At 29.7% G+C, this 25283-nt stretch overlaps 1 protein-coding gene and 1 pseudogene across 1 annotated transcript; one reads left to right on the forward strand and one right to left on the reverse strand.

Annotated features, from left to right (window-relative positions):
* The first annotated feature begins 14210 nt into the window (after positions 1–14210).
* Positions 14211–21566, forward strand: LOC139895093 (uncharacterized; annotated as a pseudogene).
* A 236-nt stretch (positions 21567–21802) lies between these two features.
* On the reverse strand, positions 21803–24659 carry LOC139895248 (CASP-like protein 2A1). Its single transcript, XM_071878132.1, has 3 exons — positions 24233–24659; positions 23209–23326; positions 21803–22302 (listed from the first exon to the last, which is right to left on the reverse strand). Exons 1-3 carry the CDS (start codon positions 24451–24453, stop codon positions 22030–22032), a joined length of 612 nt encoding a protein of 203 aa, XP_071734233.1. The 5' UTR covers positions 24454–24659; the 3' UTR covers positions 21803–22029.
* Between the last annotated feature and the right edge of the window lie 624 nt (positions 24660–25283).

Raw genomic sequence — 25283 nt, forward strand, 5'->3', positions numbered from 1 at the left:
TATAATCTAACTTTGTATAATATAGGGAATCACAAAGTAGGTTAATATATTATTATTTCAAATAGAGTGATTCGTATATCTTAATGTTTTATTTACACTACTAATTACAATTTATAATGTATTATATTGTTATGACAATCACAAACGTTTACATATGAATGCTTAGAGTACGACTTGAATCTCAATCATCGCATAGATAGATCAAGAGCATTTAGTTCACGACTTATTTTATTAGGGGTTTCCCTACTGGCGTGAAATCCTCATCGCTAACGTATGTAGCGTAAGTAATCTTTTTGGCAAAGATGGGCATGACCTCGTCAAACATTCAATTAGTTAGGATTTTGGCGTTAGATGCCGTTGAAAAAGTGAAACATGTGTTTTTTCTTCTTCTTATATTATATGTAGTGTATTATAAATTGTACATATAATATTTTAGAGGTTTATTTGTAGGTGTTAATTAGTCAAAAATTGAGATAATTTTAATGAATGGTTAGTGAAATAAAAATGAAAGCGGTTGATAATAATGTAAGGATGACGTATAAGAGAGAAATTTAGTGAAAATATGGTAAGATAGGGAAACAAACATATTTATTTATCAAAATTCAAAATAAACTAATAAATAAGCTACATACTATTTGTATTTATATTTATATTTATATTCATATTTATATTTATATTTATATTCATATTATATCTATATTTATATTTATATTTACATTTTATATTTTTTTACGAAAAACAATATATTATAAGAACATGAACAATCAAGAGAATACCCCATACAACACGAAACAAACAACGCGGCAATAAGAACCATGTTGTAGAGAAGTCAACAAGGCTATTACATCAAACTCCTGGACAAAGCAAAAATGAACTACCACACTAAGACAAAAACAAGCATTACAACATACAACACAATATTAGAACATCACAAACTGCACAAACGAGGATTTGTAAGCCAGTCGATCCATTCTATTCTTTTCTTTTTTTACCGCTTCGAAATCCACTCATACGACTTTAACTGAATCTCAAGAAGGGCGTTTGGTCCCGCCCACGATTTGTTAGAGAACACCTTTTGATTCCGATTCCACTAAATTAGATAACCACATGTCCACTCTACCGATTGCCAAAGTTTTGTACCGATACTTGAGAGTTGAACCGCACAATTACCACGAAAAGCTTCATCAATGTTTAGGTTTGAAACGCCCCCAAAGCCCCACCATTTGTATACATGTTCCCAAATATCCATTGCATGTTTACAAAAGAAAAAGGCGTGATCTAAAGATTCGATATCATCATTACATAACGGACAACGTACCGAATTAAGATCAATACCTCTTTTATCAAGCTATACTCGAACCGATAGTTGTCTTCTCAAAACTCTCCATATAAATACTTCAACTTTTAATGGTACAAAATTATTTCGTAACGTTTCATGTCTCGAGGTGCTGCTACTAATTAGGTTATGATCATTAATAAGTTTTGACAACACTTTTGTGTAGAAAATGTCATCATTTATATTTATATTATATTTATTTATGTTTAAATGGAAGGTCATGTGGCGACCCGGAAATTTCCGAACAAATTTAAACTTAATCTTCATATGAATTTGACACGATAAGCAAAGTCTCTAATATTGAGTCTCAAAATTTTTGAACTATTTCATGAATTCAATTACCCTTTGACTGTGCTCGACGATTCACGAACAAATTTTTTTTAATAAATGTGTGTGTGTGTATATATATATATATATATATACATACATATATATATATATATATATATATATAAACATAAACAAAAGTATACATAAGAATTTGAAATTTAAAATGTAAAACAATGAACAGAGTAATTAGAATATTATTAAAAATGAATATATAAATAATATTAATATGAACCTATATAAGATAAATATATATAAATGATTATAGTAGCAATTATTATGTTGAAACATATATATATATATATATATATATATATATATATATATATATATACATATACATATATACATATATATATATATATATATATATATATATATATATATATATATATATATATATATATATATAATAGATAAATGTTAAATATTCAATAGAAGTATTCATATAATAAATGATATAATTATTAGATGTTACAAAATTAATAAATTGTAATATCAAATGTAATTACAAGTTAAATCTAATTGTTATTATTTTATTAACACATATGATTTATTTTATTATTATTATTATTATTAACATTATAATTAGCAATGTTAATATCATTAATATAACTAGTAGAAAAATTATAATTATAGTTATTATAATTAATATATATTATTACTAAAAATATATAAAATTTAATACTCTTTATTATATGATGTATTATATAGTTATATTACATAATCTATAATATGTAAATACTAGTATTATTAATATTCTAAATTTTAAAAATATATATATATATAATTTGATATATATATATATATATATATATATATATATATATATATATATTTATTATTACTAATATTACTATCAATACTAAATGATTAGTGTTATAATTATCAATAATAATTTTATTATTGCCAATTTCATTAAAATTCTTATTATTATGATTTATTATTAGTAATATTATTATTATTATTATTATTAATTGAATTTAAATTATTATTAATATAATTATAATTATTAATTATTATCAATAATTATAAAGAAAGATCTTACGTACGATTTGGAATCAAATTCGGTTGCCTATAACTATCAATCCTGCGTATGATTTTTGTTTTTGTCCCTAGAACAGTTTCACATATCAATCGATCGTACAAAGTAGGTTGAATTTAACGATTACTTTTATTTTTTTATTTCCTGCACAAATTAAGACGGTTAACTAATGGAATTTATAAATCAAAGGCATCGTCCAGTAATTTTAGTTAACTCACATTTTTTTTTCATTACCATTATCAGTTATCTATTTAAAAGCTCTTAAGAGTTCGAATTTAAAACAGAAAATGAAACAAAAATACAGCTCGTTACCTCTGTTTCTTATTTTTTTTTCCCCAAAAACTTAGAATTCGAAAATAATTCCAAAAAGTAATATTGCAGTCTTGTTAGTCATCTTTCGTTAAATCTTTCTGCAAATTTTAAAATCTTAATTCGCGAAATCAAGGATGAATTTGAGAGTCAAAGTTTTGGTCTAAAAAGTCAAACGGGTTTTCTTTGAACGAATTCACAGTTTCTGTTTTGAATTAAATTAAATTGACGATTCCTGTAATTTCTAAAAGGGATCCAAAACATATTTTATTCAGAAACCATGGTTTGAAACACCTTTAAAGATCGAGTTCGATGTAGGAGTTCAAACGGATTCATATTACTGTAACAGCATTTTTTTTATTTAATTCTCTTTCTATTTTAATTACTTCGGTTAAGTATAACCATTTATGTAACAGTTTCAATTCCATAAATTTACTAAATAATTAGTTGTTGATTAAATTTGACCTGGGGTCGATTGAATTGAGTGAAGAAGAAAGAGGTAACAGAATTTATTACGGGTTATTTGTTTAACTTGGAGTATTAAAATAGAAATATGGAATTGGAGGAGTGGTAGAGTGTTGTGAGCGGGTTAGCAGGTGGTTGTGGGTTCGAGTCCCGTCTTGGGCTTTTCTTTTTAGAAGAAGTTTTAAAAAGGGTATAAATTTATATTTCCATTTTCATTTTCATTATTATTATCATTATTATTATTATTATTATTATTATTATTATTATTATTATTATTATTATTATTATTATTATTATTGTTATTATTATTATTAGATATTATTATTATTACAAGTATTATGGTTATTATTATTATTAATGCTAAAGTAGTAAGTATCATTCATTATTATCATTATGATTATAATTAAAATTGTAGTTAATATCAATATTATTAACATCTTTAAAAATATGATTTTCCATTTTATTTTTTTGTAAGAATAAGTATTATTATTATCACTATTATGATTATGATTATTATTATAATAAAAATAATAAAATTTATTATTATTATTATTATCAGTAACATATGTATTATTATTAATATTATCATTATTATTATTAACATGATTATCATTAGTAATATTGTATTATTAGTATTATTATGATAAAAAAATTTTTACTAAATTTATTATTTTGTTTTTCATTAAAACTATCATTATTTATTAGTACCAATATTATCTACATCATTACTATTAAAAATAATTATGTTTATAAAAATAAAAGTTTTAAAGATATTATTAACGTTATAAGTATGTTTTAATCATAATAACAAAATTTATATAAATATCCATATATAACAAGTTAGAATTTTTATTAAAAAAAAGTAATCAAATATATATAGCTATATTAATACTAAACATTTTGAACATATACACAAATTAACTATATATAATATATAATATAATATATAAACTTGTCCAGTTACGATTATACATTTTAATATATATACAAATTATATAGGTTCGTAAATTCGAGGCTAACCCTACACTTGATAAATGACGTCATATGTATTTTTACTACAAAATACATTATGTGAGTTTCATTTGCTCCCTTTTTAAATGTTTTTGCTATATATATATATTTTTGGGACTTAGAATACATGCACTGCTTTTATAAATATTTTACGAAATAGAAACAAGTACTTAAAATTACATTCTATGGTTGGATTATTAAACCGAATATCGCCCTTCAAGTCTGGTAACCTAAGAATTTAGGGAAATGGCCCCTGATTGACGCGAATCCTAAAGATAGATCTATGGACCTTGACAAGTCCCATTCGGGGTACGAATGCTTTAGTACTTCAAGATTATTATTATACAGACGAGAGGTTCTGTTTGGGGATATTCTATGCATTAAAGTTAACGTCGGTTACCAGGTGTTCAATCCATATGAATGATATTTTTGTCTCTATGCATGAGACGTATATTTATGAGAAAATGAAAATGAAAATCTTGTGGTCTATTAAAATGATGGAAATGATTATTTATGTTAAACTAATGAACTCACCAACCTTTTGGTTGACACTTTAAAGCATGTTTATTCTCAGGTATGAAAGAAATCTTCCGCTGTGCATTTGCTCATTTTAAAGATATTACTTGGAGTCATTCATGACATATTTCAAAAGACGTTGCATTCGAGTCGTTGAGTTCATCAAGATTATTGTTAAGTCAATTATAGTTGGATATATTATGAAATGGTATGCATGCCGTCAACTTTCGATGTAATGAAAGATTATCTTTTCAAAAACGAATGCAATGTTTGTAAAATGTATCATATAAAGGTCAAGTACCTCGCGATGTAATCAACTGTTGTAAATCGTTTATAATCGATATGGACTTCGTCCGGATGGATTAGGACGGGTCTTTACAGTTGGTATCAGAGCGATGGTCTTAGCGAACCAGGTCTGCATTAGTGTGTCTAACTGATAAGTCGATAGGATGCATTAGTGAGTCTGGACTTCGACCGTGTCTGCATGTCAAAAGTTTTGCTTATCATTTCTAGTCGGAAATCATCTGCTTATCATCCTTAGAAAATTACCTGCTTATCATTATTAGTCTAGACACGTCTTGCTACATTAATTGCATGAGTAGTGTATAGACAAAAATTCCTATCTTATCGTATCTGCTAAATCATATCTTATCGTATCTGTTACTTTAAACTTTTCCTGACATATCCCGCAAATTCCTCCGTAATCTACAAAATCTTTTGATCTATATAAATAGATATCCTATGTAAATAGAATACCACTCGATAGCTGGAAAAATCACTTTATATCAAAAAGTCCTTTATCCAATCGTACGAAATGGAATTCGTCGTTAGTTCAAGTCACTCGGATTCTGAAATGGAATCTCACTCAAGCTCCGAAAGCAGTGTGACCGGAATGGATCAACCAATCAATCATCACCTATTCTGGATGAATTGGGGATGGGTTCGTAGCCTCCTTAATCATTGGAGACAAGAAGAAGGCGATCCTTTCCATCCACCACATTGCCCTCTTGACGAAGAACTTGAAGCACTTACCGGTGAACCTGTCCAAAACACCATTTTCTCTCTCATTTCCAGAGTATCTCGTCACGATTATATACTACATCAAATTCTAGATTTTATTTATCCGCTCGTCTGAACCGACAATCACCCCGGTGTAATAGAAGAAGTCAACGAGCTTCTAGGGTAGTGGCTTTGGAGAATATGGTGCAAAGGTTACAAACACCAGCAGCAGCACCAGCAGCATAACCAGTACCATCATCATCATCAATGCCAACAGTATCATTACCCCCTCCAACTACAACCGCGTTGTAAACCTCAACTTTACAATCTATCCCACGAGCACTCATGTCATACGCTCTGTAGATATCAAGGAATATCAATAACAATAAACGATGAAGTATTGATTCATAACTTCATTAAAGAAACCTTCTGCAGCGATTATGTAATCTCTAAAGTCTTAGAGATTATCTATTCTAACCCTAACCAGAAATCAGATGAGTGAACCAAAATGATAGAAGGAAGAGTATAAACCCTGACAAGAATGATGCGTGATTCGCAAGCTTGACTTGTTTTACCAAAAGCATCAACAGTACCGTTAACATCACCAGCACATTCAGTGCCATCAGCATCGTCAGAATCAGCAACACCTATAACATCAAAAGCTCCGTCAGTTCAAGAAACACCGTGGACACCATTACGAATCAATAACACAAACCTTGTATCAACGGGTTATGAAGTATTAACTCATTACCACTGAAGAATTTATATGTATATCTTATGTATATATATTTTTAAACCATAATAAATCTTTCCGTACTAAGCTATTATGTGTGAATCTTAACTACTCGGTTAATTCATACTACTAATATGCTATAATGTACATCCTTTGACAACGACTTAACCATTGTTAACTTCAATCTCTGTTTCAATTTAATGAATTCCATTTCATAATAATCAAGCGTATTATTCAAATATATGTTTGATTTTACACTTTCATCATCGACGTACTTGAAACTTTTCAGATAACATCATTCGTATCTTGCGAAGTTCACAAAAATTCAACGAACATTAACATCACGCAAAGTATAAATTCATAATATTATTGAAGAAATACTCCATAAAAGTGATGTAATTTCTAAAGTTTTTAGAGATTATGAAATTCTAGTTGCAACCGTAAATCAAATGAGTTTAATATTAACTCATTAAATCTGTATTACATCTGAAGAAAATATATATGTAAGTATATTTTCATAAAGATTATAATTAAAAATTCTTTTGTACAAACTGTTAATGGTAAAAATATTTTAACGGGTAGGTAATACCCTAGGAATATTCAGATTTCACATTAATAAGTTACACTGTACATTCTTCGAAGCTGATTCAACAGTCGTTTACTATCCTATTTACATCCACCGATATACAAATCCGTTCACCACAGAATAATCATTTTCAACCAATTTCATATTTGGATTTTGATTTATCAGAATCCAACAAGTGGCATAATGAAGACAATATTTGACAAAATAAAATTTGTTAGAAACAAACAAATTAACTATGAGAAATTTTATTAAGAATCCACGCTAACTGTTCCTAGCTAACTGTTCCTAGCTAATTGATCACATTTTATTTATCGCAATTTAATTATCGCAATTTACATTCTCGCAATTTTATTTATCGTCATTTAATTTCTGTATTTATTTTACGCACTTTAAATATCGGGACACGTATACAACGTTTTGACATATCATATCGACGCATATATATATATATTATTTGGAATAACCATAGACACTCTATATGCAGTAATGATCGAGTTCTCTATACAGGGTTGAGGTTGATTCTATAATAATATATATACTTTGAGTTGTGATCGAGTCTGAGACATGTACACGGGACACGATACGTATTAATTAATTCGAATATTATATATTAAACTATATATGAATTATTGGACTGTTAACTGTGGACTATCTACTGTAGACTAATAACATTGGACAATTAAAATGAATTAAAATATTGATTAAAACATATGAAACTAAACAATTCTTCAAGTTTGCCACTTAATTTCATCCTAAACCTCATTTGTATCTTAACGATTACAATCTGCGTTCAAAACTTTCATAATTCTTGAAAATACCTCAACCAAGAGGATAAACCAATCGCACTTCATCTACGGAAGAAGAGATTGACGTATATAGTTATGCACCTGAAAAACTCTCGGAAACTGAGTAAACGTTTAACACATAGCCGTGTTAAATACTTTAGTGTTATTATTACCCAAAATAACTTTGCAATCCCTTTCCAAAGTAGTCAATTTTGTGACAGCTGCAGCAAATCAATTTCGACTTTTCGTTCGAAACAACCTTATTATAATCTTGATATATATGCGTACTCTTTTATTGTTACCGGGGAACCTTTCATATTCCATCATATTACCATCAGCGTTTAATCATCTAAAAACACAATTCTCCTGAAACCACCTCAAATTGATAACCGATGATTCAGATATCGTAGCATTAAATGCAGAGGAAACAGAAAAATGGTAGATGTTCTAAACGGCCAAAAGCTTGATGATAAAGAAAGGGGTGTTAGGAACGCTCGATAGAAAATTTGGTACTGAAAAACAGATTAAGCTAACCATGAAGGAGACCAAGGACAAATACAAGGACCAAACCCTATATTCAAAGGATCCAGGTAATTCTGGATCCGATGAAATCTTCAACGAATATCTTTCTCCGAGGTCATGTTAAAATCTTGCGAAAAATTTTTCTTCACCATCATTCGATATTAGAAATTCCAAGATATCATCGTATCTTTCATTATAAATATCCTCCATATTTCTGAAGATATTTTCATAACTATTCTTATCTAAAATCATTAATCTCTTCGTGCTATCAGTGTTACATCATATAGAAACTGTTAGTTTCTATATTCTGTAAACTTTCGAGCTTAAAATATGAATGTTATTGAAGTAATGTTGGGAACTGAAGCATGAGTTAGTATAATATAATGACACTTGATCAACGTGATTATATTACAGTAAGTCATGCTAAATTTCTAATGAAACGTGATGATGGTTCACAGTAGACCATACCCTCATCATGTGTCATGTTACACAACTCTTTCATTCTGTTTAATCTCTGAACGTATCAAGAAATGTTATTCTTGATAGTTCCATTCTCAGTGATTCTGGTAATTTAATCAATCAAATTGTTAGAATACGTTCATTCGTGTTTAGAACGTTATAATCATTCGAAGCTCTATATCTACGACTTCTGAACCATTATTCGCTTGACTTGAAGTCGGGAAGAAAAAAAAAGCATGGAGCTCCGAAACATAACAAGAAATATAAAGCCGATCACAAACACAGAAATTACAAACCGTGTATATCAATGCGTATAGCAATATAAAGACTCGGAAGAAATAAAAACACTATAAATCCAAGATCATAATAGAAGTAAACAGATTCCTCCGGTGGTAGATGAAAAAGGAGAATGATCGATATGAAAGTCAGGAATATATCCAGAATTAAAACTGGATGAAGCATATTGACTGGTGATTTGGAAGTATTAATTAAAGTATAGAAAATGGGAGTGGTGGGAAATAATGGAACGGAAGAAGTTCATTTATATTGGAAATACCAGACAAAGTAATCGAGGCAGATCACCGTATTTAATTATAGAGATCTTAATTTCCTTACTCGCCGAAGAATCAAATCTTTTAGATTTTGAAGATTTTTTTTAAATCCCTTGAATTCCGGAATTCAACCATGACTAGTCAAAAGTTATGATGAAACATGTCTTTCTCATTTCACTATTTGGTGATAGCCTCACTCGTACTCTTCGAGTAATCGAATTATCTTATCCATATTACTCAACAGTAATAAAATTCTATTTATCAGCTCAAATTCGTCATGAAAATATTTTTAATGTTAGCTATGACGACCTCACTCAAATTTCGGGACGAAATTTCTTTAACGGGTAGGTACTGTGACGACCCGGAAATTTCCGAACAAATTTAAACTTAATCTTCATATGAATTCGACACGATAAGCAAAGTCTCTAATATTGAGTCTCAAAATTTTTGAACTATTTCATGAATTCAATTACCCTTTGACTGTGCTCGACGATTCACGAACAATTTTTTTTAATAAATGTGTGTGTATATATATATATATATATATATATATATATAATTATATACATCTATATATATATAAACATAAACAAAAGTATACATAAGAATTTGAAATTTAAAATGTAAAACAATGAACAGAGTAATTAGAATATTATTAAAAATGAATATATAAATAATATTATTATGAACCTATATAAGATAAATATATATAAATGATTCTAGTAGCAATTATTATGTTGAAACATATATATATATATATATATATATATATATATATATATATATATATATATATAACAGATAAATGTTAAATATTCAATAGAAGTATTCATATAATAAATGATATAATTATTAGATGTTACAAAATTAATAAATTGTAATATCAAATGTAATTACAAGTTAAATCTAATTGTTATTATTTTATTGACACATTTGATTTATTATTATTATTATTATTATTATTATTATTATTATTAACATTATAATTAGCAATGTTAATATCATTATTATAACTAGTAGAAAAATTATAATTATAGTTATTATGATTAATAGATATTATTACTAAAAATATATAAAATTTAATACTCTTTATTATATAATGTATTATATAGTTATATTACATAATCTATAATATGTAAATACTAGTATTATTAATATTCTAAATTTTAAAAATATATATATAAAATTTGATATATATATATATATATATATATATATATATATATATATATATATATATATATATAAATTTTTATTATTACTAATATTACTATCAATACTAAATGATTAGTGTTATAATTATCAATAATAATTTTATTATTTCCAATTTCATTAAAATTCTTATTATTATGATTTATTATTAGTAATATTATTATTATTATTATTAATTGAATTTAAATTATTATTAATATAATTATAATTATTAATTATTATCAATAATTATAAAGAAAGATCTTACGTACGATTTGGAATCAAATTCGGTTGCCTATAACTATCAATCCTGCGTATGATTTTTATTTTTGTCCCTAGAACAGTTTCACATATCAATCGATCGTACAAAGTAGGTTGAATTTAACGATTACTTTTATTTTTTTTATTTCCTGCACAAATTAAGATTGTTGACTAATGGAATTTATAAATTAAAGGCATCGTTCAGTAATTTTAGTTAACTCACATTTTTTTTTCATTACCATTATCAGTTATCTATTTAAAAGCTCTTAAGAGTTCGAATTTAAAACAGAAAATGAAAAAAAAAATACAGCTCGTTACCTCTGTTTCTTATTTTTTTTTTCCAAAAACTTAGAATTCGAAAATAATTCCAAAAAGTAATATTGCAGTCTTGTTAGTCATCTTTCGTTAAATCTTTCTGCAAATTTTCAAATCTTATTTCGCGAAATCAAGGATGAATTTGAGAGTCAAAGTTTTGGTCTAAAAAGTCAAACGGGTTTTCTTTGAACGAATTCGCAGTTTCTGTTTTGAATTAAATTAAATTGACGATTCCTGTAATTTCTAAAAGGGATCCAAAACATATTTTATTCAGAAACCATGGTCTGAAACACCTTTAAAGATCGAGTTCGATGTAGGAGTTCAAACGGATTCATATTACTGTAACAGCGTTTTTTTTATTTAATTCTCTTTCTGTTTTAATTACTTCAGTTAAGTATAACCATTTATGTATCATTTTCAATTCCATAAATTTACTAAATAATTAGTTGTTGATTAAATTTGACCTGGGGTCGATTGAATTGAGTGAAGAAGAAAGAGGTAACAGAATTTATTACGGGTTATTTGTTTAACTTGGAGTATTAAAACAGAAATATGGAATTGGAGGAGTGGTAGGGTGTTGTGAGTGGGTTAGCAGGTGGTTGTGGGTTCGAGTCCCGTCTTGGGCTTTTCTTTTTAGAAGAAGTTTTAAAAAGGGTATAAATTTATATTTCCATTTTCATTTTCATTATTATTATTATTATTATTATTATTATTATTATTATTATTATTATTATTATTATTATTATTATTATTATTATTATTGTTATTATTATTATTAGATATTATTATTATTACAAGTATTATGGTTATTATTATTATTAATGCTAAAGTAGTAAGCATCATTCATTATTATCATTATGATTATAATTAAAATTGTAGTTAATATCAATATTATTAACATCTTTAAAAATATGATTTTCCATTTTATTTTTTTGTAAGAATAAGTATTATTATTATCACTATTATGATTATGATTATTATTATAATAAAAATAATAAAATTTATTATTATTATTATTATTATTATTATTATTATTAGTAATATATGTATTATTATAAATATTATCATTATTATTATTAACATGATTATCATTAGTAATATTGTATTATTAGTATTATTATGATAAATTTTTTTTACTGAATTTATTATTTTGTTTTTCATTAAAACTATCATTATTATTAGTACCAATATTATCTACATCATTACTATTAAAAATAATTACGTTTATAAAAATAAAAGTTTTAAAGATATTATTAACGTTATAAGTATGTTTTAATCATAATAACAAAATTTATATAAATATCCATATATAACAAGTTAGAATTTTTATTAAAAAAATTAATCAAATATATATAGCTATATTAATACTAAACATTTTGAACATATATACAAATTAACTATATATAATATATAATATAATATATAAACTTGTCCAGTTACGATTATACATTTTAATATATATACAAATTATATAGGTTCGTGAATTCGAGGCCAACCTTACACTTGATAAATGACGTCATATGTATTTTTACTACAAAATACATTATGTGAGTTTCATTTGCTCTCTTTTTAAATGCTTTTACTATATATATATTTTTGGGACTGAGAATACATGCGTTGCTTTTATAAATATTTTACGAAATAGACACAAGTACTTAAAATTACATTCTATGGTTGGATTATTAAACCGAATATCGCCCTTCAAGTTTGGTAACCTAAGAATTTAGGGAAATGGCCCCTGATTGACGCGAATCCTAAAGATAGATCTATGGACCTTGACAAGTCCCATTCGGGGTACGAATGCTTTAGTACTTCGAGATTATGATTATACAGACGAGAGGTTCTGTTTGGGGATATTCTATGCATTAAAGTTAACGTCGGTTACCAGGTGTTCAATCCATAAGAATGATATTTTTGTCTCTATGCATGAGACGTATATTTATGAGAAATGAAAATGAAAATCTTGTGGTCTATTAAAATGATGGAAATGATTATTTATGTTAAACTAATGAACTCACCAACCTTTTGGTTGACACTTTAAAGCATGTTTATTCTCAGGTATGAAAGAAATCTTCCGCTGTGCATTTGCTCATTTTAAAGATATTACTTGAAGTCATTCATGACATATTTCAAAAGACGTTGCATTCGAGTCATTGAGTTCATGAAGATTATTATTAAGTCAATTATAGTTGGATATATTATGAAATGGTATGCATGCCGTCAACTTTCGATGTAATGAAAGATTATCTTTTCAAAAACGAATGCAATATTTGTAAAATGTATCATATAGAGGTCAAGTACCTCGCGATGTAATCAACTGTTGTAAATCGTTTATAATCGATATGGACTTCGTCCGGATGGATTAGGACGGGTCTTTACAGGTCATTATCACATATCTCTTTTTGATTCATCTATACCTAATTACCTATTATACCCTTAATTGTACTGCTACTAATAATAATAATATAAGTTCAACTTTATAAATTAATTTAGAGGTATAACTTTAAGTTTTTTATATGATAAAAGTGCACATTAATCAATAAGTGGGGTGTGACGATGATCTCCCTAAATATTTACACGGAGTATTTGTAGTAATTAAATAAATTAAATAAACATGGCTTAAAATAAGTTTAGTGTACGGGATTAATCATTTGATCAGATTTTTGCATTTTTATTAAAAGTCGTCTTACGGCACAAGTCTCGGGCTACACATGATCACGCACAAGTCACGTGCTACGGGGGGAGGTACAAAAATACTCCAGTGTATGTATAGTCTCTACTGTTACGATCCATAATATAAAAAAATAGCTACAGCAGCATCAACATCAATTTTAGTGAGAGATCAAACAAACAGATAATGAGGGAAGAAGGAATGAGCTCATCAGGGGACCCATTACTTTTCCCCAATTCCCCTCCTCCTACTACCGCTGCCAGGTAAACCCTAACCCTAATTTCATATTCTAATTGTTTCAATTTCATATGTACGTACCTTCGTTACGATTCTTCTTAGGGTTTCTGTTTAGCTCATGCTTACCTAGCTATAATGTGCCGTTAAATTGATCATGTCCCGATCCGTGAATTATGGTATTGAAATTGGGGATTTTGGTGATTTTATTACGGAGTAATTTTAAGCATGTAGCTTAATTAGGGAATTATTTAATCACGGTTTATGAATTCGAAGCTTACTAATTGATGTGACACCTATTCCAATTGTTCGCATAGTAGATTTTATATGCGTATCTCGTTGAATTAAATCTTTGTAGTTTTATTAAGTTTGGTAAATGTTTCAAGAATTAAATGTATTTTGATGAGAGGCCTTCAATTCATTAGATGTTAAAATTCAAAGTTGACAAGTAATTATAACAAAGCATGTGATGTAGTCATTTTGGACTTAAAAGTATGGATAATTACCGTTTTTGTTCATCCAAAATCGTGTAAGTTATAAACTCCGGATTAACATAAGTTTGACATCTGGAATTAGAATCTATCCTTAAATTTGAAACCGATGTTCTGAAATTTTGTAGTTATATATAGAGGGATTTGATTTTGGAATTTGTATGTAATGCTGACTTCAGTAGCTGAGTATTGCTATTCTCTTTTATCGTATGCAGTAATAGTCTCTGTGTTATACCTTTTTAGTTAATATGTTTTTACTTTCTGTTAGTTCTGCTGGTGCGTCATCACCAGCTGTTGCCATCAATGCTGGCAGTACGGATTGGTTGAGTCATGGTCAAGGATCGAAAGCAGGTTCTCTGTCTCGGATTAGTTCACAGCCCATGTGGTTTTCGTTTAGTACAAGTGCATGTGGTTCAGCCCTTGGGTCGTCTCAACCTTCGTGTAGACCATGGGAAAGGGGTGATCTTTTAAGAAGATTATCCACATTCAGACCCGCAAATTGGTTTGGAAAACCTAAGGTTTGAAGCCATTTTTTTTTTAAACAAAAAACATCAAATTATTGTTTACATTAATACAACTGTTACAATTAAAAATCACTCTAAAACTACTACTTCGAAGTTGTTTTGTTTTGTGTTTACATTTTTTAAAGTTTAAAAATATCTACCGGAAGTTTTTAAAAATCAAGAGACTAAAGAAATACACAAGCAACATCAAGTATATAAGAATCATACAGCATGTTGCATTCTTTTTATATAATTCTTCTGTGTTCAGGCTGCTAGTTCGCTTGCTTGTGCTAGAAGAGGCTGGGTGAATGTGGATGTTGATAAGATTCAATGTGAGTCTTGTGGTGTAAACCTCGAATATAATGCACCAGAGTCATGGGCTCCCACAGAAGGTGAATATTGCTTTAAATAACCTTGCAGGCTGACATAAATCTGTTTACGGTTGCTCTTGTCATATGCTGTATTTAGTGACGTTTAGGGTTTATGTTTCTCCAGTTATGAAATTGTTAGTGCTTTCAGAGTTTCTAGTTTTAGATTCTTTTTTTAAAGATTGAATGATAATCCCCAGAATGTTGTCCAGTTGTGAACTGGATTCACATTTTAAGTCCCAATATCGACTCTTCCCAAGCCAGTATGAGCTGCAATAGAAAGATCATATAAACCAGAAATCAGTTGTTTTGAATTCCTGAACATTGTACAAGTTTTTAGTCAGTACATCGACTATCTGTATAGAAGTTCACAGATAAAAGATGACTAGTAGATAGAACTACAGTAACTTTTGCAGTGATAGTGAAAAGTAGGGTGGTTTAATTTCAAGTTTTAACAAGGTCTTTCGTTATTTAGCTCTTAAAACACGGGCTTTTAATATCTCTTTTGGCAACCCTACTGCATATGATTTTTACTTCTCATCGTATATGTTTCTATTTTTAGCCTTGTAGGATTATTATTATGATTCTTGATTCTAAATAATATCTACAGATTTAATTTTCATTATACCTGAAATAGAATGTATAATAATTCTCACCTTTTTTCTTTTTCTTTTTAGAAAATCATAATTCTTTGTACTTATAGTGTAAAAACTGTTAATGTTTTATTTGCAGGTACTTTTAAAACTAGTATGCTAGTACTAGGGTGGAGAAATTAGTGAATATGAGTTTTGTACTTCATATTAATAAGATAGAACTTATTGAAACAGGTGCAAATGGTGAAGAGTTTGCTGATCAACTTGATGAAGGACACAATGTAACCTGCCCCTGGAGAGGAAACAGCTGTGCTGAAAGCTTGGTGCAATTCCCCCCTACTCCGCCATCGGCCCTAGTCGGCGGTTACAAGGACCGTTGCGATGGACTAATTCAGTTTCCTTATCTACCCGTTGTGGCTGCTTCTGCACTTGACCAGATGAAGGTCTCTAGAGGTCCAGAAATTGATCGATTGCTAGTTCAAGTAGTTCAAGATGTTGCATCTGACATGGAAATATGCATATATTCACTTGTAAGATATAATCATCACTATGTTCATAGATATTAATACATTTGAGCGTTTGTTGGATTCGTTCTCTAAGAATGGTACCTTTTTATTTGTAATCAGGCCCAGAAGTTGATCAGTCTATGTGGATGGGAACCAAGGTGGCTTCCAAACGTTCAAGACTTAGAAGAGCATTCTGCTCAATCGGCTAGAAATGGTGGTTCTTTCGGCCCTATTAAAGATCGTGACCATGGCAAGAAAATATTATCAGCTTCAATGAAAAAAGCTCCAAAGGTTCCCACATCAAAATTTGAATCTAGATCACCCTTGTTAGATTGTACTTTATGTGGCGCCACAGTTAGAATTTTGGATTTCATTCATGTTAACCGTCCTGCTCGTTTTGCTCCTAACAATATCGATGTCCCTGAAACGAGTAAAAAAATGGTACTTACCCGTGGAATAAGCGCGGCTAGCGGAATTAGCGGATGGGTTGCTGATGGCGGCATGGAGAAAGAGCAGGCAGAGGACATTGATGAAGCTGCAACTACTGGTGATGGGAAGTCGGTGTCAAATATCGGGATGGATTTAAATCTTACGATGGGCAGTGGATTTTCTACTGCACATGGTAGCAAGAGACCAATATCTGAACTATACCAAGATGCAAATATAGGACGTGATCTAGTTATCGGGCAGCCAGCTGGCAGCGAGGTAGGTGATCGAGCAGCATCATAATCCCGAGGTCCTACTACTTTCAAACGAAACGTGGATGAAGGTGGTTCTACTGTTGATAGGCCACAAGGGATGATCCAAGCAGATAGCGTGGAGGGTGTTGTCATTGACCGTGATGGTGATGAAGTCAATGATAGCAAGATTTCTCCTGGCCCATCTAAACGCGCACGAGATTCTCATGCCTATGAAGCCTATGAGCCATCGTATGGTGCGGGTCCTAGCCAGACTTTGTATTTTGATATTGGACGGGCTGGTCCTTCCAGCCTAGGTCAGGAACAAACAGGAAGAGCATCCTCTGTTATTGCAATGGATAGAATTTTTGATAGTGATGACGATAATTCAACAGAAAGTGTCGAAAATCAACCGGGATTTTTCGACGAGGTTAGTTATCCGCTGGTGTCAGGACCCAAGAGCCCTGATGTCAGCATTCAGGCTCAGCAAAGTGTGTGCCCTGCAGTGGTTCGGGTTGCAGGTGAGATAGGTGTTAGCAGCACCAACGATGAAGAAGTGCTGAACACCGATGCAACCACGGTTCAAGAACGGGATGGTCCTAGCCTTGCGATTAGTGGTGGTAGTGTTGGAATGGGTGCTAGTCATGAAGCTGAGATACATGGGTCTGATGCTTTGATTCATAGGACAGAAAGTGTTGTTGGTGACATGGAACCGGTTACTGGTGTGACTGAAAATCAATGTCAAACTGGTGAGTTCGTTCCTGAAGAAGGTCAACAAGAATATTCTGGAAGGGCAGATAGTGGGTCGAAAGTTGTTGGGTCAATAAAGGCGGAATCGGTTGAGAGTGGTGACTTGAATCTGTTACCTAATGAGCAAAGTTCTCATCCTTCTCTTTCATGCAATGCGGTTGTATATTCTGGCCTTGAAGCATCAAAAGACGAGGTGATGCAGACACGCAATTCATCTCCTAACGATGAATGTGGCTACCCTGCAAATGGCATAGGTTAGTCTATTCACTCTATGATATTTACTTTTTGCATGTGCATTTTTTAAGTTTGTGTTTGGATGTCTCTTTGCTGTTTCACTTGAAATTAAAAATCTCACCCAAAAATCAAACGCCTTACACAAACTTTGAAATCTCGTTTAAAACTCAAAAGCCTCACACAAACTTTAAAACTTGCACTAAATCCAAAATGTTGCATATAAAAATCTTGAATTTTTAAATAAAATCGCACAAAATTAAATAGGTTCGCATTAAATAGCCTTAATTTCTGATATTATTATTATTATTATTATTATTATTATTATTATTATTATTATTATTATTATTATTATTATTATTATTATTATTATTATTATTATTATTATTATTATTATTATTATTATTATTATTATTATTATTATTATTATTATTATTATTATTATTATTATTATTATTATTATTATTATTATTATTATTATTATTATTATTATTATTATTATTATTATTATTATTATTATTATTATTATTATTATTATTATTATTATTATTATTATTATTATTATTATTATTATTATTATTATTATTATTATTATTATTATTATTATTATTATTATTATTATTATTATTATTATTATTATTATTATTATTATTATTATTATTATTATTATTATTATTATTATTATTATTATTATTATTATTTAGGGCCTCCGAACGGGGAAAGCAATTTTGAAGAACCTGTGGAGTTTGACCCAATAAAGCATCATAATTTTTTCTGCCCATGGGTGAACGGGAATGTGGCTGCAGCTGGGGTTAGTAACGGTAACAATGGTGCGGCTGCGAGTTCAAGTGCTAGTGCTGTAGCTCTTTGTGGATGGCAGCTGACTTTAGATGCTTTAGATGGCTTTCAAGGGCCTGAACAAAATCAAACTGTTGAATCTGAATCAGCTGCTTCTCTCTATAAGGTATGTCACGCCCAAATTGTTTATTTTTTTACTAATGATTCTTGTACCTGTTCATGATATATATGATAAGATCTACTTAATTTCATATAAAGTTCCTGTAGTGAGATTTGCTGTTATATAATTGTGTATATATTCTTTGTAGAATTGGGGTAAGTCGAAGTTCTCTACATACGTGTCAGGAAAATCAGTGTTCAATATATCACGTATAAATTCTTCGAGTATATGTATTGTATATTTGGGGAGGTGTTTTGGTGCCATATGTTATGTGGATATTTAGATAATCACACTATGGTTACAGCTGGAATAAAGCAGGTGTGTATAATGTAGGTTGAAGAGAATCTAATAAAAAGCAGGTGTGTATAATGTAGGTTGAAGAGAATCTAATAATCATATAATCTGACTTTTTACTTTTATTGTTCGACACATTCTGGTAACTAAATTAAAGGATAAAATGATCTAAAAATGTCAGTTCTCTTATATCATGAGTTATGAGAATAGAAGCCGTAGGGTGTGTTTGTTTACCTCTTAGTTGAATGGTTAAGAATGGTTCAGTGTTGAATGCTGAACCATTCAACATTTAGCGCGTTTGTTTCCGACCTTTGAATAAGCAGTCGAAGATCCTTAAAAGCCTTTCTTTTTGGCTTACGTCTCGCTTGCCTTTTCTGAATGGTTCAACATTCAATATTGAACCATTTAGAGTTGAAACACTCTTTTAACCATTAAGCACCTTATAATATCCTCCTCAAATCATATCACAAACACTTAACAAACAATTATATTGAATTTTTTATTCATGTAACACGTTAATAAGGTAATTTTACTCAATTCTATCAATCATTCAAAATGATTATTAAACAACTTATTTTCCTTTAGAACCAAGTTTATTCATAGACTTTGAATCATTCAGATTATGAACCATTCCGCGTAAATCATTTACTTTTATCAAACGCAGTCTTAGTTAGGTTATAGGTATGGTAAGTAGGTAATTTCATACTTTTGTTGCAGCTAATTTGAAACCGATTATGAATACAAGATCATAGTAATCACATATTTGGTAAGTTAAACAAAAATTGAGGAAACCCTATGAACTCAAATTAATATCATCAATTTTGTTTGTAATGATGACAAGATACATGTATGTAGTTTTCACTTGGATATCTCCAAAAGAGCTATAATGGTGCATCCCATAGGGCAAAAAACTCTAGTGTTTTGTTTTCCTATATTATTGTTTGTTTTAGAAAACTTCACAAGATGACCTAGTGGTTGGGTCCTCATATTCTTTTAAGAGTCTCAAGTTCAAATATCACTAGCACATCTTGGGCTGGCAAGAGAAAGGGCCGGAAAATGGTCACGAGATAACCTGGTTAGGCCGTGTGCGGGTAAACGGATAAGGTTTTTTCTTTTCAGGCCACACGGGTAAGGGAGTATTTTCTACTTAGATGTATGCGGCTAATCGGGTTCTTTCATGACCGTTTCTGGCATTTTTTCCTGTCCACGCCAAGATGTGCTGCTAGTGAGATTAGGCTATATGAAAACCTCACCCACTTACCCGTTTTGTTTTTTGGTTTACCTTGTGTATGTGAAAATTAAAATTAATTGATAGCGTGCTTATTTTAACATTTTTGCAGGATGAGCGTCCAGGTTCTGGTAAAAAACTCTTGGCACGGCACTCCTTTAACAAGACGCATGGCCAGAATTGAAAAAAATCATTTAATGGTATTTTTTTCACCAACTTTCTTCCCAACTTGTTTATTAAAGGCAAGATAGGCGGGTTGAAATGATTGAATTTTGGTACGGGTAGGATTGCTGAAAAACCTTTTTCTTTAAATTTTTACAGAAACTTCCATCATTAATAATAATAATCTTGTTTTATAAAACAAAAATGGATTAGGAAGTTATGCATTATAAATACACATTGGCGACTGACCTCTATGACCGGCTGTCTTCGAATAAAAACGTACCGTAACATAAATCAACTTGTTCACTTCTGATGAATCCCTTACTTGTTTGTGCAGATCAACATCTATGCCAAGAAACCTCAGTTAAGGACCGAGTTCATCAATTTTAGTTTTAGTGTTCCATCAAAACTTTCAGAATTGTGAATGTACCTTTATCTGTCTGTTTAATGCTTGCCATTTTATCATTTTAATCCATGTCTTTGAATCTACCCTAAAGGGATTCTCTGTTTTACAGAATTATAAGTGGACTCGGTTTTCGGTACTAGGATATCGACGCTGCAAAAACTGGAATGGCAACGATACATATACTGTAGTAGAGATGCATTTTATTGGCCCTTGTACTTTGACCTTTCTTACATCCAGTAGGCACATTTCAGACATTTCTAATTGCATGAAATAAAAAAAATTTGTGGTTGCTTTTTGTATTAAAGTTGCAAACTTTGAAGATAAAACATCTTATCTTATAAAAAAAATGCACCATGAGAATGACATTATTTGATTTCACAAATACTGTAAATATATATTATCTTATATCGTGTACAAATCAAGTTTATAAGTTACAAACAATAGAACTCCTGTTGAACACTCCTATCATATAACGCTTCTCTTCCTAATCTTATTTGTGTTCTACATGAAAATCAAACATGCACACAATTTTACACTAGTCAACTCTTAATTCCCAAAGTCAACGATCTCGATCCCTTTGTTATTGTACCCAACTGGTGCGTCATACTTGCTGAATAGCCTATAAGACGATATGAGTGATAGTGAAATGTAACAAAGCACTACAACAAAAGTGATGATGATTGAAGCTGTTGCTTGTTTGCAGAAGTGGCCGTAGGTCCCACAAGCCTCACTCCATGTCACCGCCACATCACCTTTATAAGTTAGAAACGCGACCTCAGTTGCCACCGCAGCAGCAGCCAGTATCAAGTATGTTAAAACCTATAGGTCCAATGCATGTTAATGTTATGTTCCGCATCTTGTTTAATACAGTTCTCCATGAATTATGTGTACTAGTAACATTTATTGGAATAGTATCAAAATAATGATATTTGATTCAATTAATTTTTTCATAGAATAGATTATTCTGGTAGCTATGATTTTTAAATCATTATTTAAACAAGTTAGAAGTCAGAAAATATTAATTAGGTAAATGCAACTTGGTGAAAGTAATGACATGTTAAAAAATATAATTAGACAGAAATTGATGCATGTCGAGTAGATGGGCTGATTATTTGTATTTTAAATTAACTGTCTATTCTTAAACAATTATTACAGTAAAATTACATGGAAATTATAGAATTCTTGTAGGTTAGAAATACGATTATTATTGTACTCTTGTAACACTTCTATGTCAAAATCTATTTGTACACCATGCCTGCATACTTGTAGCTTTTACATGCCACAAGTGTATATGACTTGTACATCACATTTATGCAAGTATGAGTGTATGACTAGCTTTCTAGATGTAGTCACGGTGGCATAAATACGTGTACACGTTTTTCCTTTAATATCATTATTATCATTATCATTATAAAATAAATTAATAATTCTTTAAAAAGGTTGAATAATTGAGTAAAATTAACTTTGTAGAATACTACATTGTTAATTTATTTTTTAAAATATGAAACTACTAAATTAAAGACAGAGTTATATTTTTAACATACTTTAAATAGTACTCCACAATCATACAGATGTTATTTATATTTACGCTCGAAAATTATTCAATTCATTAGAGTCAAGTTATTTAGAAATGAATTCTTAAAGTATAACGAATTTATAAAGTATAATGAACTATTAATTTTTAATTTTAATTATTATTTATAAATTATAATTATTATAATTAACCTGATCAAGAAGAAAGAAAGTCCAGGCTCGAGGCATGGTTAGAGGGCGAGGTATTGCCGTGAAAGCAGCCGACAGTAGCGAATAACCCGCACATATTCCATTAGCATGCACCAAATACCTGCACTTATATATGTTACTTTTATTAAACAGTTAAACACCTATTATAACATCTAATTCATTTTAACCCTTTTTTGTACTCCATTTCGGAGTACTCCGTATTTTTTAAACCACATGCATCATTCGAATTATTTTAACACCCAATAATTTACTTCTTGCAGGAAAACATGACACGCCTTTTTATGAGTTTGTTATATTTACAACATCATTTTTTGATACTCCGTAGTACACAATAATAAACTCACTGTGTTTTATTATGCGTATAACACAAAAATTCAAAACACAAAATTTTGTAGTGTTTTTTTAAGAAATAGATTTTATAATATACTCCGTAATTATCAAAAAGTAATAACAATGCATTTAATAAACAAAACCTAATGATGTTTTACTAAAAATATTATTCAAAAAGTAGTTAATTTAATGTCCTCCAAAATTTTGAAAAAGTTATAAAAAGATGTCGATAGTTAAGCTAATTCAACGGTGCTAACAAATTACACGTTGTATAGTAACTTATTACCTTAATTGTTCAACCAAACCATGTTAATTCTATGATTATTACTTCATCCACCCTAATTTGTACGGAGTATTTTATAGAATGACGTCCACACACTCAATTACAAATAGTTCACTACGTGACTAGCTAGGATTTATATTTATACTTTTAATTTTAAAATTGATAAATGACCTCGATAACACTCGGCCAATTAAAGGCCCTTTGTCAAATGATATAAACCGGTAAAAATAAAATTTGATTGGTAACAAAGTATGAATCTACAACCTAACTAGTTATTATAGTCGAACAGTCATAAAAAAAATTAAGAGGTTATATATAATTTTAGGCCTTTTAACACAATTTTCAGATATATAGTAAACTAAACTTGTAAACTAAAAACAATAAAAATATTACCTAAAAGCTGTGATGTTTGAGTAAGATAAAGATCCATATTCATTAGATTCGGAATCCTTAATCATGACAACAAGTGCAGCCACACACAAACCCACCGGAAACAACCTCAACAACGTCTCCACTGTTCGAATGCCAGATGAGTTATCATCTTCTTGATCATTTGATGATCCTATTTGATCTGGGTTACCTGCAATACTCTTTTCTGTTTTGTGATCACTCATTTTAGACCACAAAGATTGTAACTTTTTATATTAATATATATGGAAGTGCGTAAAGAGAGATGAATGGTGATTGTGAGAGGTGGGATAGCTAGCTAGCTAGCTTGTTGTATACTAGTATGTGTTATTGCATTAGCTTATGATCATATTTATATGGTAATAAATGGTGGTAGTAAAATTTAGGTGAAGTTAGGTGATGTTACATTCAATGCTACCTTAATAATTTCATTAAAATCAAGTTATCGCTCCCATGTACACCATATCATATCAGATATAGAAGATAACTCTCTGCCAATATTTATACAATTTTTTAAACGTCAATTTGTAACTCACACACGCGTTAGGAGGAAACTTAATTCGTGACAATGTTGGCAGTACCATCAAAAGTTGAGAAAACCCACAGAGACCTTCTCAAATCGCATCGATGTTGACAGTACCATCAAATGTTGAAAACTCACTATTTGAAGTGAGAATCGAACCTGGATTGGCAGTATCCCAAGTTGGATTCAACCACCATACTACTCAAGTCAAACTTCGGTGATAATATTTATGCAAAATTTACTAGAGAAATAATAAAATTGTGAATATATATATATATATATATATATATATATATATATATATATATGTGTGTGTGTGTGTGTGTGTGTGTGTGTATATATATATATATATATATATATATATATATGGGTAGGATCAATGGGGAAGTAACCAATTGGGGAGAAGCGGGGGGAAGCAAAATTTTTTTTCGCTTTCTTTTTATTTATATTTTGTTTTTCAGGCATCAAGATCGCACGAAAATATGAACATTTAAAAAAGACACTTCGTGATGA

The sequence above is a fragment of the Rutidosis leptorrhynchoides genome, chromosome 1 (assembly GCF_046630445.1).
Source record: "Rutidosis leptorrhynchoides isolate AG116_Rl617_1_P2 chromosome 1, CSIRO_AGI_Rlap_v1, whole genome shotgun sequence".
NCBI classification, from domain to species: Eukaryota; Viridiplantae; Streptophyta; class Magnoliopsida; order Asterales; family Asteraceae; genus Rutidosis; species Rutidosis leptorrhynchoides.